Source organism: Schistocerca americana, chromosome 1 (genome assembly GCF_021461395.2).
Source record: "Schistocerca americana isolate TAMUIC-IGC-003095 chromosome 1, iqSchAmer2.1, whole genome shotgun sequence".
In the NCBI taxonomy this organism is placed as follows: Eukaryota; Metazoa; Arthropoda; class Insecta; order Orthoptera; family Acrididae; genus Schistocerca; species Schistocerca americana.
Genome location: NC_060119.1, coordinates 647,714,082 through 647,731,319, shown reverse-complemented (window position 1 = coordinate 647,731,319; position 17,238 = coordinate 647,714,082). Strand labels below are relative to the sequence as shown.

The window sequence follows — 17,238 nt, the reverse complement described above, 5'->3', positions numbered from 1 at the left end:
GGCCGGGATGATTGGGTTTGTGAATTTTGGGAAGAAGGTAGAAGGTAGGGGTGCGGGGTGTTGGTGGGGTCAGGAGGTTGATGGAGTCGGGTGAAAGGTTTTGTAGGGGGCCTAAGGTTCTGAGGATTCCTTGAAGCTCCGCCTGGACATCAGGAATGGGATTGCCTTGGCAAACTTTGTAAGTAGTGTTGTCTGAAAGCTGACGCAGTCCCTCAGCCACATACTCCCGACGATCAAGTACCACAGTTGTGGAACCCTTGTCCGCCGGAAGAATGACGATGGATCGGTCAGCCTTCAGATCACGGATAGCCTGGGCTTCAGCAGTGGTGATGTTGGGAGTAGGATTAAGGTTTTTTAAGAAGGATTGAGAGGCAAGGCTGGAAGTCAGAAATTCCTGGAAGGTTAGGAGAGGGTGATTTTGAGGAAGAGGAGGTGGGTCCCGCTGTGACGGAGGACGGAACTGTTCCAGGCATGGTTCAATTTGGATAGTGTCTTGGGGAATTGGATCATTAGGAGTGTCCCCAAGACACTATCCAAATTGAACCATGCCTGGAACAGTTCCGTCCTCCGTCACAGCGGGACCCACCTCCTCTTCCTCAAAATCACCCTCTCCTAACCTTCCAGGAATTTCTGACTTCCAGCCTTGCCTCTCAATCCTTCTTAAAAAACCTTAATCCTACTCCCAACATCACCACTGCTGAAGCCCAGGCTATCCGTGATCTGAAGGCTGACCGATCCATCGTCATTCTTCCGGCGGACAAGGGTTCCACAACTGTGGTACTTGATCGTCGGGAGTATGTGGCTGAGGGACTGCGTCAGCTTTCAGACAACACTACTTACAAAGTTTGCCAAGGCAATCCCATTTCTGATGTCCAGGCGGAGCTTCAAGGAATCCTCAGAACCTTAGGCCCCCTACAAAACCTTTCACCCGACTCCATCAACCTCCTGACCCCACCAACACCCCGCACCCCTACCTTCTACCTTCTTCCCAAAATTCACAAACCCAATCATCCCGGCCGTCCCATTGTAGCTGGTTACCAAGCCCCCACCGAACGCATCTCTGCCTACGTAGATCAACACCTTCAACCCATTACATGCAGTCTCCCATCCTTCATCAAAGACACCAACCACTTTCTCAAACGCCTGGAATCCCTACCCAGTCTGTTACCTCCGGAAACCATCCTTGTAACCATTGATGCCACTTCCTTATACACAAATATTCCGCATGTCCAGGGCCTCGCTGCGATGGAGCACTTCCTTTCACGCCGATCACCTGCCGCCCTACCTAAAACCTCTTTCCTCATTACCTTAGCCAGCTTCATCCTGACCCACAACTTCTTCACTTTTGAAGGCCAGACATACCAACAATTAAAGGGAACAGCCATGGGTACCAGGATGGCCCCCTCGTATGCCAACCTATTCATGGGTCGCTTAGAGGAAGCCTTCCTGGTTACCCAGGCCTGCCAACCCGAAGTTTGGTACAGATTTATTGATGACATCTTCATGATCTGGACTCACAGTGAAGAACAACTCCAGAATTTCCTCTCCAACCTTAACTCCTTTGGTTCCATCAGATTCACCTGGTCCTACTCCAAATCCCATGCCACTTTCCTTGACGTTGACCTCCACCTGTCCAATGGCCAGCTTCACACGTCCGTCCACATTAAACCCACCAATAAGCAACAGTACCTCCATTATGACAGCTGCCACCCATTCCACATCAAACGGTCCCTTCCCTACAGCCTTGGTCTTCGTGGCAAACGAATCTGCTCCAGTCCGGAATCCTTGAACCATTACACCAACAACCTGAAAACAGCTTTTGCATCCCGTAACTACCCTCCCGACCTGGTACAGAAGCAAATAACCAGAGCCACATCCTCATCTCCTCAAACCCGGAACCTTCCACAGAAGAACCCCAAAAGTGCCCCACTTGTGACGGGATACTTTCCGGGACTGGATCAGATTCTGAATGTGGCTCTCCAGCAGGGATACGACTTCCTCAAATCCTGCCCTGAAATGAGATCCATCCTTCATGAAATCCTCCCCACTCCACCAAGAGTGTCTTTCCGCCGTCCACCTAACCTTCGCAACCTCTTAGTTCATCCCTATGAAATCCCCAAACCACCTTCCCTACCCTCTGGCTCCTACCCCTGTAACCGCCCCCGGTGTAAAACCTGTCCCATGCACCCTCCCACCACCACCTATTCCAGTCCTGTAACCCGGAAGGTGTACACGATCAAAGGCAGAGCCACGTGTGAAAGCACCCACGTGATTTACCAACTGACCTGCCTACACTGTGAAGCGTTCTATGTGGGAATGACCAGCAACAAACTGTCCATTCGCATGAATGGACACAGGCAGACAGTGTTTGTTGGTAATGAGGATCACCCAGTGGCTAAACATGCCTCGGTGCACGGCCAGCACATCTTGGCACAGTGTTGCACTGTCAGGGTTATCTGGATACTTCCCACTAACACCAACCTGTCAGAACTCCGGAGATGGGAACTTGCCCTTCAGCATATCCTTTCTTCTCGCTATCCGCCAGGCCTCAATCTCCGCTAATTTCTAATTTCAATTTGCCGCCGCTCATACCTCACCTGTCTTTCAACTTCATCTTTGCCTCTGTACATCTGCCCCGACTGACATCTCTGCCCAAACTCTTTGCCTTTACAAATGTCTGCTTGTGTCTGTGTATGTGTGGATGGATATGTGTGTGTGTGCGAGTGTATACCTGTCCTTTTTTCCCCCTAAGGTAAGTCTTTCCGCTCCCGGGATTGGAATGACTCCTTACCCTCTCCTTTAAAACCCACATCCTTTCGTCTTTCCCTCTCCTTCCCTCTTTCCTGATGAGGCAACAGTTTGTTGCGAAAGCTTGAATGTTGTGTGTATGTTTGTTTGTGTGTCTGTCGACCTGCCAGCACTTTCATTTGGTAAGTCAAATCATCTTTGTTTTTATATATATATAAACTTTGAAGTAAAATATTTTCAGTGTTCTGTTGTGTTAAGACTTCCTTTGCACGCTGTGTGGTTCTTTAGTGGCTACACGACCAAGGAACAGATGCCATTCATGAACAGAGAATTCAGATTATTAATTTATTCTGCATGTAATATCAAATAGTATGAGCAATGTATAACTTTGTTGCTGAAGTTGCAGCGTCAGTTGCTAACAGTAGATTTGAATGTAGAAATACATACAGGTATAACAAATTTATAAATCTGTCACTCTTCAGTACAGTGTCTATTCAGATTATGTCAAGCCCTGGCCATTATGACAATCTGAGAATGTTAGCCAAGTGGCAGACTCAAAATCAGGTCAAGGCATGAATGTTCAAACTTGAGTGCACCTGCCACTGGCGCTCTGGGGAGGGATGCTTCCATCTGATTAGTAGCGGCACAGTCATTCATGGCAGTGTCCTCGTGTTGCAGTGACTACAGAAAATGCAGCAGCATAAATGACAGCATGCTTATTTGAAAGTGTGGCGGATACCACATGTATCATTTGGATGCTGTTGTATCCTGTGCTTTGATTGGCTGATGGGAGGAAGCTGAGCTGGCACAATGTTGATGTAAGCGTTCATGAAGCTTAAATTCCCATTGTGGTGCTCTTCATAATTGAACAGGTATATTAGGAAAATATGCAGTTTAATTGATGTACTGCATTAAAGATCTCTTGAAAACACATTATTTTTGTTAAAATTTGTTCTGCAAATCTATCAGAAAATGTGATATTGTCAGATAAAACTGTTCCCTCTGTTCCATGTTAAGCGTTTGAAGATGGATTCATTATTTTGAGAAAACGAAATTTTGTGTGTTGAAACCAGCAAGCTTCTAAAACAAGTAAGACAAATAATTCAGTCAGAGGTGAAGTAAACTTTGAAATGCAATGGATTGCACATTCAAACGAGGCTAACAACTCTTGCGGCTACAGACCCATTGAAGTTTGTGTTTTCAGTCCAAGGTTTTAGTTGCAACCACAGGATGATAACATGGCAAAGAGTCTGGATGTATGCCTTGAAAGTCATGTCTCAGCTTCGTAAATATTGCAAAGGACAGCTCGATTGGGATGTGGTAGGAGTGGATTGTCAGGGCAGATGAGTCGTGAAATGAAAGAAAATGTTTGGTGATTATTGCAGTTAAGGGTTACAAAGGATCCTCCATGCAGAATCCCTCACCAATCCATCTTCCATTGCCACCCCCCCCCCCCCCCCCCCCCCTCTGCCTCCCTGTTCATCACCCCTCTCCCTGCCTTCGTAGTTTGGCTGGCCCGAGACATCTTCGGTTACTGGACTCGTTATCAGTAATTTTAGCAGACAATGCCTCATCAACTGATTTGGTTTTACGTTTTATGTGTGAGGGTGGGTTTTATCATTTGATTTAAGTTTTAGTGCGTCCCTGAGTGTCCTCCACCCTAGTGCTTTTAGGGTAGAGGCTTTAATGTGTTGCAGAGTGGCTCGCTTATCCTTCTATTTTTGTGGTCAGCCAACCAAGGTAATCTGCTCTCCTGTTTTAATCTCTTCTACCTGTTTCTTGCGTCTCTGTGTTTTTCTTGTCCTATTTTGTTCCTTGTAGTGGTCATTGTTTTTCTGTGGTTCTTGTGGATTTTTCTTCCACTCGGCATTGTGCCGTATGTCTAGTTTGTTTTATTCTTTCCCTTGTGGAATTGTTGCAGTATCTACCTCCCTACCTCCCTGCCCGCGGCGATGTACCTTATGTATATAAACCCACTGTACTTTCCGGTGTACAGTGAATCCACTCGAACTATTGTTAACTAAAGTGGATTTAAATGTTATTGTGTAGATTAGAAGAAGCAAGACGCAGTGCTAAACGTCCAGCAGATGATCGGAGGGATGCATATCCAGATGAAAGAAAGAGAGTTGCTACTGAACGTCACTTTGACACTCCATCTGGACGCTATGAAGATACTTCAAGGTTTGTGTGTATATTTAGTTTATATTTAGCCAATCATATTACCTGGTTTGTCAATAATGCATGACATGCAAAGTGGCCCCTTTTTTCTTCCAAAATGTTCATTGTTTAATATTGAGATATGATCTGTCTCATGTTTGATCTTAGTATTTGGAATTATTTTGGCATGCACATACTAATCACAGTAAAAATCTGTAATTTATTTCATGTTGTAGGTTTGAAAGACCTGCAAACTACAGAATACGTGAGGATCGCCGCCTAGAATCAGATCGGCCAAAAGCAGATGTGCGCCATAATGTGCGTGAACGTTATTCTGAATCAGGGAAACGTAAGTATGTCCCAGAATTAAGGTTGTCACAAAATCAAATAATAATCTCAATATACCTTAATCTTTCCTAGACAGTTTTACTGCTCCAAATGTGAGGCTTTTCATTTCCAACATTGCTTCATTCCGTACTGTACATTTGATTATACACCTCCATTTTCCCCAGATATAATCAGGCATGATTCAGTAAGATAAATTGCAAGCTGGGAGTCAACAGACTTTACCACAGTGAGTTATATGCTGTAGCTTTTCTCAAGACATTCCAGTTGATAAAAATTCTTTTTGACAGCATTATGAAAAGGATAGTGGCTACTCACTATGTAACGGGGATGTAGAGTTGCAAATAGGCACAACAAAAAGACACTCAAACAAGTAAGCTTTCAACCAAAAAGGACTTCGTCAGATTCAGACACAAACTGCACTTGCACACAAAACCGTAGTCTGGCCTTGGCAGGCAGAGCTGGTGTGTGCGTGCGCACGTGCCTCTAATTCAGATGAAGGCCTTTTTTCTGAAAGCTTACTTGTTCGACAGTGTTTTTATTGTGCCTATTTGCAACTCAGTGACCCCACTATATGGTGAGTAGCAAATATTCTTTCCATAATATTGTCATTATTCCATCCTGGAAGGATTTTCCACAGTGTGATTTTGCCTAACTCTTTTTCTTTGTTATTTAGTTTCAGATACAGTCTAAACATTAAGAAAAATTTCTGCAAGATTTTCCATGTACAATAAGTGATAGTATTGCTGTGTGTTTTATACTTAAAATGAAGTAAAAGGTTCATTGTAAAATGTGCACCAGAAAATAAAATAAGTATGAAATCATTCTGCAAGTAGTGGTGATAGTTAAGTATTTTTTAATAGACAGAAGTTGTAACGCAGTTGTGTTTGTATGGCAGTATGAATAAGTTATTTCCATAACAAAATTCCCATAATGTGGCAAAGAACTAATAAGAATTTGGTTCTTTTGCAAGTTGTTGTGCCACCCCAACCCAAACAAAAACAAAATATGTATGCTCAACATACTCATGTCTAAAACTGTTTTTCAGTCTTCGTTTGTGTAACTAATGGTTTCGACTACAGAGTGCCCATTCTTCCATATCCTTTTATAGTTCAGTAGTATTTCACAAGAGCCAACTGTCTTGTGGCAATTCTCATTAGTTGTAGCAAGAAGTCATCTAGGTCAGGAGGGGCTGAGACATATATCAGAGTTTTCATTTATTTCCTGTCTTTCTATTGCATCACAATTCAGATGTGGAGATGCCTTCACACCTGTTTTGATGCAGTTCACATCTAAATTGTTTTGTTTCTGTATGACAAGATATACAAATGTACAGTGTTGTCACACAGCTTGTCTGAAGAAGTAGCTTTAATGATTGGAGGGCTTTTTGACTGAAATGTTTGCTTTTGTAAAAACGTAGTTTTTTTGTGAAGTGGTCTTTGCTTGCCCTTTTTTTTTTTCCTTTTGGCTCTGCTTAAGTTTTCAACAAATAATTGTTTCTGTTGAGTGAGCATTCATAACCATTTGATATATACTTGACACTGCTGCAAATAGAACTGACCAGATACCTAGCATCAAAGTAGAACTGAAGATAACTGTTGCACAAAGGGGAAGACGTTCAATGTGGTCAAAATATGTAGACAGATTTTGTTTGCTGTTCCTATTGGGGTGAGTAATTACACTACAAACTTGCTGTTGGTCATTGAACTGGCACTCTGAATACCAGAGGAGATGGATGGTGCAGAGAAGCAAGCTGTGCCTTCCTCTTGCTGGGCAACCAGTCTACACTCATGCTCAGAGTTTCTGCAAAAGCAGAACAGACATGCAGTCATAGAGATCACTTCTGGTTTTGTGAGGATCGTAGTTGAACTCTGTCACAGATCGGGATAACTCTCTTCACTCATTATGAAATAAGAAAAAACACACAGCATTCAGTGGCAGCACACTGCAATTGCTTGCTGAGGTTAGCAGTGTGTGTCATAAATTAGGTAGCGTAGGCCCAACTTCACTGGTATTTCATACAGTGACAGTTAAAAATACCTGTCACATTATGGTACACATGACAGTAACGTTGAACTTCAGCTACCGGCAGATGTACAGGTTGCTTTATTCTAAGATGCTGGGTCCCATGGTTAAGCCCTACGTAGCATTACATGGCACATATTTTATACAAATCATTCAACCACCCATAGTTGACATGGCACACATTCTTACATACATTATATTTCCAAATTAGACTTCACCAGATGATGTGCCATACGAGTAACTAAAAACTGGTTACATTTTTTTTATATTTATATGCTGAAAATAAAACTATTTCAAACTACTGCTGATGAAATAGTTCAGTTAATTTTACATTTTGGGTCAACATTCCCATTTATCACAAATGTTAATTTTTCTCTTACGTATACATATTAAGAGGGTGATGTGGCTGGCTGAAGTTCGTATCTCTTTCAGTTCTCATTTTCCAGTTTTCAACATTCCCACTCAAAATGTAAAGTGGTAGATGTGGTTATGGGATAGTGAGTAAGATTTTCTGCTGTGGTACATTAGTTACTCAGGTCAATATCTAGATTTTTAAGATTAGGCTAAATTTACACTGCCCGCGATGCGATGCGATGCCGAGCCGAGCCGAGCGATGAAGCGCTGAAATCGCGTGACAATGGGCAGGCTTGGTTTAACAGTGGCAACAGAGCGGTGCCCATTTAGACTGCAGGCTGGGCCGAGCGATGTGATGCGGTGCGATGCGATGACTTCGGTGTAGTCGCAACAGAGTTTGCGTTTCGCGCGAGTGTTTGGAGCGATTGCTGGTTTGCGCTTGCGTCTGAAGTAATTGCTTGCTTGCAATGGACATCGAAAGACTAATTAACAGTGTGCGTGAACGCCCCGTGTTGTGGGACCAGAAAAATAAATATTACCACAATAGGGATTTTGTTCCTCAAGAATGGAATGAAATAGCTGAAGATTGTGGAACAGACAGTAAGTTCAAAAAAGTAAAATCAATAGCTACAAGACTCCAAGAAATAAGTAACACAAATAACTTTGTTTATTTTCTAATTTTAATTGTGTATAGACACTATTACAGTATTTTGATAATGAAGTGACGTTCACAATAGTTACAGTATTTGATAATTTCGACATGAAATATATTTGCGTTAATGACTGTTGACATAGTTTTTGAAGGCCTCTCTGATACTCCTCGCTCTTCTTGAAGCACTGCTGTTTGCTCTGTCATTTTGGAATTTCGCGTCTATATTTCAGGCGAGGTACTGAAGAATAAATGGAAGAACCTGCGTGACACTTTCCGCTCTGAACTCAAAAAAACTCGTGCTGAACGTTCAAGAGACGAAGGTGGCATGCCGCCTTTTCCAGTCCAATTGGCTGTGGTACGAGCTAATGACCTTCCTGATTGGCATAATGACGCCACGGAAGACGAAGACTAATGTTTATCACAGTAAAAGAACAGCATTGCAGCACGACGACGCACACGACAACTACCATTTTCACCAGCTCTTACAGAGAGAGAGAGTGTTTCACCTGATGAAACCAACCAAGCCAGCTCTTCAAGACTGTCTGTAAGTTCAGAGGGTAGCGTTTCGATGCCTCCTCCCTCACCCACCCTACACACAAACCAAAACAAGAGATCCAAGAAATCGACAAACTCTGAGTTGCTAAATATAGAGAAGCAAAAGTTGAAGCTAATTGAGCAACAAATGTTGAAATCAGAAACGCAAGATGACAGCTATCATTTTGTAGCGAGTTTGCTGTCAGCAATGCGAAAACTATCACCAGCAGCTCAGTTGAGAGCCAGGATAAAAATTCAGCAGGTTCTTTTGGAAGAATTGGAACAATCAACCACTTCCACTGCACATTCGTTGATGTCACCCTATGCACCTGAAAATCCAGTTGAAATCGTAATTGCTGGAAATCCGCAGAATGAAATAGTCATTTCTGAAATTCAACCTGATGACATTGTTATTTCAAGCCCCCAAGATTCTGAAAACTTTGATACTTAAGTGAGTGAACTGTGATGTATTTTACTTCTCATTGTCAACTATGTCAAAATTTATTAAAAGAAAGTTTGAATCTATCACAATTCGTAAATTTTTCATAATAAAATGATTGCTGTAAACTTAATATTGTTTACTTACTTGATGGTGATCATAGCTTTCTCTTCAGGGGTAATAGCCATTCTGAAATTTGTGTTTTGCTTCTGTAATCTATTTGAAACAGACGACACTATATAATCAAATGTCTCTGTACTCATTCTGAAATAACTCCAAAATTTATCCTCATCTTTTCTCAAGTCACTGTACAAATGATGAAATTCTCCTAAAGCCCTCCTCTCCTTGTTGATTTCATGCAACCATTCACGACTGCATTGAATTCTCAGAGCACTGTTTTCTAATAAAAAAGAATTTACTGGGTCGAGGAAACACGACATCGTGCCGAGGCCTCTCAATTGCTGGGCAGATCGCGCGCGCGCTCTGTATCGTGTGCAATGTGAACGCTCCATCGCATTGCATCACTTTGGCCATAATTCCTCGCATCGCATCGCAGGCAGTGTAAACGTACACTTATTGTTGAGCTGATCCCTATAGATCTTCAGAGGTGGAGCACCATGACGCCTGTATTTGTGCTCACTTCAAAATACAAAATTTGTCAAGCAAGTCTGTAGTTTATCTGCTGGAGCTTACCAATCCATCTCAGTTGGTGACTAGTTGGGGGGACTTCTTTACTGTTTATTTTCACCTTCTCAGGGACAGTAAGTTGATGTAAAGTCATCACATTTTATGTTAATTATGTTTCTAAACTGAAAATATCAGAGATAGCTAATGTGAAGATTATTTCTGCACACGTTAGGGCCTCCAGACAGTTTTACATATGCCCAGTGTTGTTAACCAGTGTACTGTTTAATCACTGTATTTTCATTTCATTGTTGTCGTGAAATAACAGATACGAGATATGCAGATCGCTCAGGCGATATGTGGCATTCTGGTACCAGTACACCTACTGTAAAGCAGTTACTTCCAATGGATGGAGGAAGTGGCATGCATGGGCGGGACACATGGCAAGGATCTGGTGATAGAAAGGGAGATGCTGGACCGTCATGGCGTACTGTGGATATGCCTAGATCGGAGAGGTTGGTATTGAAATAAACTAATTTAGGCCTAATGTAACCGTGTACTTGAAACATTATAATACAGGAAATTATTTGGTGACGTAAGAGAATCTGGTAACATGCGTTTCCTTATAATGAGGAAAATATTTAGTTTTAAATTCTTTTTTTGCAATGTTTTGCATTGATTCAGTACCTCCATGTTTATTTTGTGTGTGTGTGTGTGTGTGTGTGTGTGTGTGTGTGTGTGTGTGTGTGTGTGTGTGTGTGTGTGTGTGTCCAGGAAACTCATACACTATTACCACATTTAAATTTTTTTCTTTCAGCAATCCTATTAGGTGACATGCAGTCTGTTCCAAACCCTGTCTGTTTCGCAACCCATGTCATGTGGATGAACCTCCTCCAGTACCAGCTCCTCTGAATTACGTGACTAGGAATTGTCCTTACAATACATCCTGCGATGCCTCCAAATCCTCCTGGGCTTTAGTCTCCAGTAGCCACTGTTCAAATGGCTCTGAGCACTATGGGACTTAACATCTGAGGTCATCAGTCCCCTAGAACTTGGAACTTCTTAAACCTAACTAACCTAAGGACATCACATACATCCATGCCCGAGGCAAGATTCGAACCTGCGACCGTAGTAGCCACTGTTTGACACATGCTACCACCACTTTTCCCCTTATGTGCCCCACTTTATTTGTTCTATTCTCCTTCTATGTTATCTCCCTGTCTCGGTTCACTGCTCCATGTCATTATGTGTCACATGTAACTTATCTGCATGTACCAGAATAAAATCGCCAGTACCAAATCCCTATCCTGTTGCCTCTCGCCCAGTTATTGGTCATCATTCTTCCCAACCACATGCGCACGCATTACATTAGTGGAACATATGTTAGTTTGATGTTCTATGGATCATTTGTACAATTAATGATAATGATATGGAATGAGTCATTTTACATTCATTGTGTACGTTCGTATCTAAATATGGCTACATGCTGACCATTTAAAAGGTATACTCTTTTCCATTTTTGTTCTTTTTAAAAAATAATTTGAGTAGGTGATCAAAAATTTTGATGGCAGCATTGTGCACTTTTTTGGCCTAAAGTCAACTTTAACGTGGAGTAACAAATGTAATTTTTTCTTCTGGTATTGTAATTATGTTCTTCACAATTCCTTTTAAACTGTAGTGGGTCGTTTACAACCAGTTTCATCAGAGAATGCATACATGGTGAAGCAGTATTCTGAAAGCCTAACTCCTTTAACAGGTGTATATAAGAGGACCACATTATTCTTATTGTATGTTTTTGAGCTATGAGAACTTTCTTTCATAAAGATGAGTCACCTCAGAACATTACCATATTTACTCGATTATAAGATGAAGTTTTCCCAAATTCGTCATTCAAAAATACGGGGTCATCATGTATTTGCAGATTAAACTATTGCTGCTGAAGTAAACACTTTTACAGTGTATTATATATAAAAACAAAGATGAGGTGACTTACCGAACAAAAGCGCTGGCAGGTCGATAGACACACAAACAAACACAAACATACACACAAAATTCAAGCTTTCGCAACAAACTGTTGCCTCATCAGGAAAGAGGGAAGGAGAGGGGAAGACGAAAGGAAGTGGGTTTTAAAGGAGAGGGTAAGGAGTCATTCCAATCCCGGGAGCGGAAAGACTTACCTTAGGGGGAAAAAAGGACAGGTATACACTCGCACACACGCACATATCCATCCACACATACAGACACAAGCAGACATATTTTACAGTGTATGATAGATTAATGTAAGGGTAACTTCAGACTTTTATTACAATTGAACAGATGTGCAGTAAATGATGTACCTGAATATAATAGAGGGAAACATTCCACGTGGGAAAAATATATCTAAAAACACAGATGATGTGACTTCCTACAGGCCAATCGCAAATTAGAACAGCATGCCACCCTCCACCTCAAAAAACTATCCAATCTCCTGGTTTTTCACCTCCGGAAAGGCAACTCACTCACCCTTCACAACCTTTCCAGCAAACCTCAACCTCCTCTCATTGCACACAGACCCAGTCTCTCCCATCTACTCAATCTCCCACTTCCAGCTCCGCTCCCCCCAAAACCTCAAAATTCCAATCAACACAATCTGGAACCACAACATCCTAATTCAGTAGTTAACGTTTCCTCCAAACCTCTCTCCCAGTCCGAAACCTCTGTCCTATCCAAAGGCCTCACCTTCAGCCCCACTCCTAGATTCAACCAAAAAGCCCTTGTCAAAGATTTACTGTCCTACACCCGTACTCTCTGCTGGAAATATCACTTTGCCATGAAGAAAAATGATCCTAATCCTACTCCTAATGGTCCAACTCCCCAAGACACTATCCAAATTGAACCCAGCCTGGAACAGTTCCGTCCTCCGTCACAGCGGGACCCACCTCCTCTTCCTCAAAATCACCCTCTCCAAACTTTCCAGGAATTTCTGACTTCCAGCCTTGCATCTCAATCCTTCTTAAAAAACCTTAATCCTACTCCCAACATCATCACTTCTGAAGCCCAGGCTATCTGTGATCTGAAGGCTGACCGATCCATCGTCATTCTTCCGGCGGAAAGGGTTCCACAATCATGGTACTTGATCGTCGGGAGTATGTGGCTGAGGGACTGCGTCAGCTTTCAGACAACACTACATACAAAGTATGCCAAGGTAATCCCATTCCTGATGTCCAGGCGGAGCTTCAAGGAATCCTCAGAACCTTAGGCGGCCTACAAAACCTTTCACCCGACTCCATCAACCTCTTGACCCCACCAACACCCCGCACCCCTACCTTCTACCTTCTTCCTAAAATTCACAAACCCAATCATCCCGGCCGTCCCATTGTAGCTGGCTACCAAGCCCCCACAGAACGTATCTCTGCCTACGTAGATCAAAACCTTCAACCCATTACATGCAGTCTCCCATCCTTCATCAAAGACACCAACCACTTTCTCGAACGCCTGGAATCCCTACCCAGTCTGTTACCCCCGGAAACCATCCTTGTAACCATTGATGCCACTTCCTTATACACAAATATTCCACACGTCCAGGGCCTCGCTGCGATGGAGCACTTCCTTTCACGCCGATCACCTGCCACCCTACCAAAAACCTCATTCCTCATTACCTTAGCCAGCTTCATCCTGACCCACAACTTCTTCACTTTCGAAGACCAGACATACCAACAATTAAAGGGAACAGCCATGGGCACCAGGATGGCCCCCTCGTACGCCAACCGATTCATGGGTCGCCTAGAGGAAGCCTTCTTGGTTACCCAGGCCTGCCAACCCAAAGTTTGGTACAGATTTATTGATGACATCTTCATGATCTGGACTCACAGTGAAGAACAACTCCAGAATTTCCTCTCCAACCTCAACTCCTTTGGTTCCATCAGATTCACCTAGTCCTACTCCAAATCCCATGCCACTTTTCTTTACGTTGACCTCCACCTGTCCAATGGCCAGCTTCACACGTCCGTCCACATCAAACCCACCAACAAGCAACAGTACGTCCATTATGACAGCTGCCACCCATTCCACATCAAATGGTCCCTTCCCTACAGCCTAGGTCTTCGTGGCAAACGAATCTGCTCCAGTCCTGAATCCCTGAACCATTACACCAACAACCGGAAAACAGCTTCGCATACCGCAACTACCCTCCCGACCTGGTACAGAAGCAAATAACCAGAGCCACTTCCTCATCTCCTCATCTCCTCAAACCCAGAACCTCCCACAGAAGAACCCCAAAAGTGCCCCACTTGTGACAGGATACTTTCCGGGACTGGATCAGACTCTGAATGTGGCTCTCCAGCAGGGATACGACTTCCTCAAATCCTGCCCTGAAATGAGATCCATTCTTCATGAAATCCTCCCCACTCCACCAAGAGTGTCTTTCCGCCGTCCACCTTACCTTCGTAACCTCTTAGTTCATCCCTATGAAATCCCCAAACCACCTTCCCTACCCTCTGGCTCCTACCCTTGTAACCGCCCCCGGTGTAAAACCTGTCCCATGCACCCTCCCACCACCACCTACTCCAGTCCTGTAACCCGGAAGGTGTACATGATCAAAGGCAGAGCCACGTTTGAAAGCACCCACGTGATTTACCAACTGACCTGCCTACACTGTCAAGCTTTCTATGTGGGAATGACCAGCAACAAACTGTCCATTCGCATGAATGGACACAGGCAGACAGTGTTTGTTGGTAATGAGGATCACCCTGTGGCTAAACATGCCTTGGTGCACGGCCAGCACATCTTGGCACAGTGTTACACCGTCCGGGTTATCTGAATACTTCCCATTAACACCAACCTGTCAGAACTCCGGAGATGGGAACTTGCCCTTCAGTATATCCTCTCTTCTCGTTACCCGCCAGGCCTCAATCTCCGCTAATTTCGATTTGCCGCCGCTGATACCTCACCTGTCTTTCAACATCATCTATGCCTCTGTACTTCCGCCTCGACTGACATCTTTGCCCAAACTCTTTGCCTTTACAAATGTCTGCTTGTGTCTGTGTATGTGCAGATGGATGTGTGTGTGTGTGTGTGTGTGTGTGTGTGTGTGTGTGTGTGTGTGTGTGTGTGTATGTGTGTGCGCGCGAATGTATACCCCTTTTTTCCCCCTAAGGTAAGTCTTTCCGCTCCCGGGATTGGAATGACTCCTTACCCTCTCCCTTAAAACCCACATCCTTTCGTCTTTCCCTCTCCTTCCGTCTTTTCTGATGAGGCAACAGTTTGTTGCGAAAGCTTGAATTTCATGTGTATGTTTGTGTGTCTATCGACCTGCCAGCACAAATGTTGTACATGTATAGATAACATACATACATACAGTTATAGTGCTTTTTAAGCAAAGGTAATATTCGAAGATGAAAATCTTGTCCTTTAAGAACCATTTTTTGATTTTGAACCAAATTCAATCTTAAATTTGGTTATGAGAAAATGATTTGTGAAATGGGTTGCAAATGATAAATTCAGCCACTGTCTACAAATTACAATACTGGGGAGAAACGGTACCAGCATTTAATCAGCTTAGAACAAGATGGATACCTTTAGATGAAACGAGAGAGAGAATTAAACCAGAGTTAAATGTCTTAATAAATCACATTAAACTGATTGCGATTACTATCACAAGAATAAATTATGGTGGGAAGTCCCATTGCGGAGATAGTATCAACAGAAGTCAGTTGAAACGCGACGAGTAGAAGTTTGAGGATTGGGCTGAATTGTGATTGTGATCTTTTATATTTATATTAGTTCTGTTGTTACAGTTAAATATTACCCGCACCCTAGAAGATATTGTATCTGTGTTTCGCTGTTGCGCAAGCACTGCACTATGGAAGACCGGGTGGGAACTGTGACACTGGCTTTGCAGAGTACAATAATGAGTGAGTGTGGGGAGGGATGTGGTGAGCTGGCAGCAAATTTTGACTTCCTTCAACCGTGGGACTGTGTACTTTGGCTTGTTATGAACATCTGCAGTTTGCCTGACTCCATCTGTAATCAGAATTGAACCAACTTTTAAACTGGACAAATACTCAACAATAGCCTACATTTCTGCAGGAGATGCTAACAGTATAGATTGGTGCCACTGGCATACTTCGTTTTTCTTGAAGTGGTGTTGTTGATGCTCACAGTTCTGCACAACCAGTGAGAGAACTGTGAGCAGACAATATGTTTTTGTAGCTAAAGACATTGTAACATTCTCATGTCAGTATAGAAATAAAGTCCACTGCCTGTTCAGAAGAAAACAAGAAATGTGACATATTTGGAAGAAACAGCCGAGTATTTGTGACAACAAAGATAAAAGTTTCACAGCTGCTCTTGTTAGGATGGTGATGGTGATGATTAAAAATAGAGGACAGGCTAAAAAAACAGAAGATAAAAATTAATGTAAACAATTTTTTACTATATGTCTCTTTGCCTTACCAAAACATAGATTGTGGATAAAAGGTACAAGTTTAGAATAGGTGCAATGCTAACTTTTTAGGCAGATGGTTTACATCAATAAGAGTTTATCATTTTGATTTGTCATACGTTAAAAAATAATTTTTTCTCAAGGAGCCTCTTACAAAAAATAAAGAGGGAGAGTTATCTCACATTCAGGATGTCTCATAGTCTGGTAAATACGGAATTCCATAACACATATTGGAATTGAAATTCATAAAATATGTCAACTTACCAATTTATATTTCACTGAGATTTGCTATGATTTGAAGTGCAAATATGACTGAACTGGGTTGTGTTGTAACAGGTCCTTCCTCCCCCCCCCCCCCCCCCCCCTCCCCACTTTAAATTCGTGTCAGTGTAGACACCCAAATTTTTATAAATTTTCGTCCTAGTTATTATTTCTTCACCAAGTGTTCCATTTGTCATCAGTGTGATACCTCTAGATGTGCTGAACTGAATACATTGTATTTTGGATATTGAAATTGAGAGTGAGGGCATTTGCAGAAAACCCATTCAATAATAATTTTTAAGAACATTATTTATCATTTCTACTGTTTCTGTGTGTGTTCTTGGTTGCAGCGGTAGTCTCACCTGCAAAAAGAACTAATGCTTATTGTATATTTGATGGAAAATTATTTGTGTACGAGAAATAATAATACACGTAAGATTGGGTCTTGTGGAACTCTATAAATATCTTATCATATCTGTGATGCCCCGCTTACATTAGTTGGATTATTAAGTACAACTTTCTGCATTCTTTTGCTTGGGTAAGACAACCATTGCTCTGCTGTGCTATCAGTTTCATAAAAATGCAGTTTTATTTTGGATATTGGGATTCACGCAGTCGGAAGCATTACAGAATATACCAACCATTGCTGCTTTGTTATCTAAGGAAAGGAAAACATAC

The 17,238-nt window shown here is 42.5% G+C and overlaps 1 protein-coding gene across 2 annotated transcripts in view; it reads left to right on the top strand.

Moving 5' to 3' along the window:
• LOC124607891 (scaffold attachment factor B2-like) overlaps nucleotides 1–17,238 on the top strand; it is a 211,848-nt gene that overhangs the window by 177,948 nt on the left and 16,662 nt on the right. For both annotated transcript variants that reach the window (XM_047139942.1, XM_047139941.1), the window contains exons 14-16: nucleotides 4,798–4,929; nucleotides 5,142–5,254; nucleotides 10,207–10,393. In XM_047139942.1, the coding sequence (XP_046995898.1) occupies nucleotides 4,798–4,929; nucleotides 5,142–5,254; nucleotides 10,207–10,393 (432 nt within the window). The remainder of the gene's footprint in view (nucleotides 1–4,797; nucleotides 4,930–5,141; nucleotides 5,255–10,206; nucleotides 10,394–17,238) is intronic.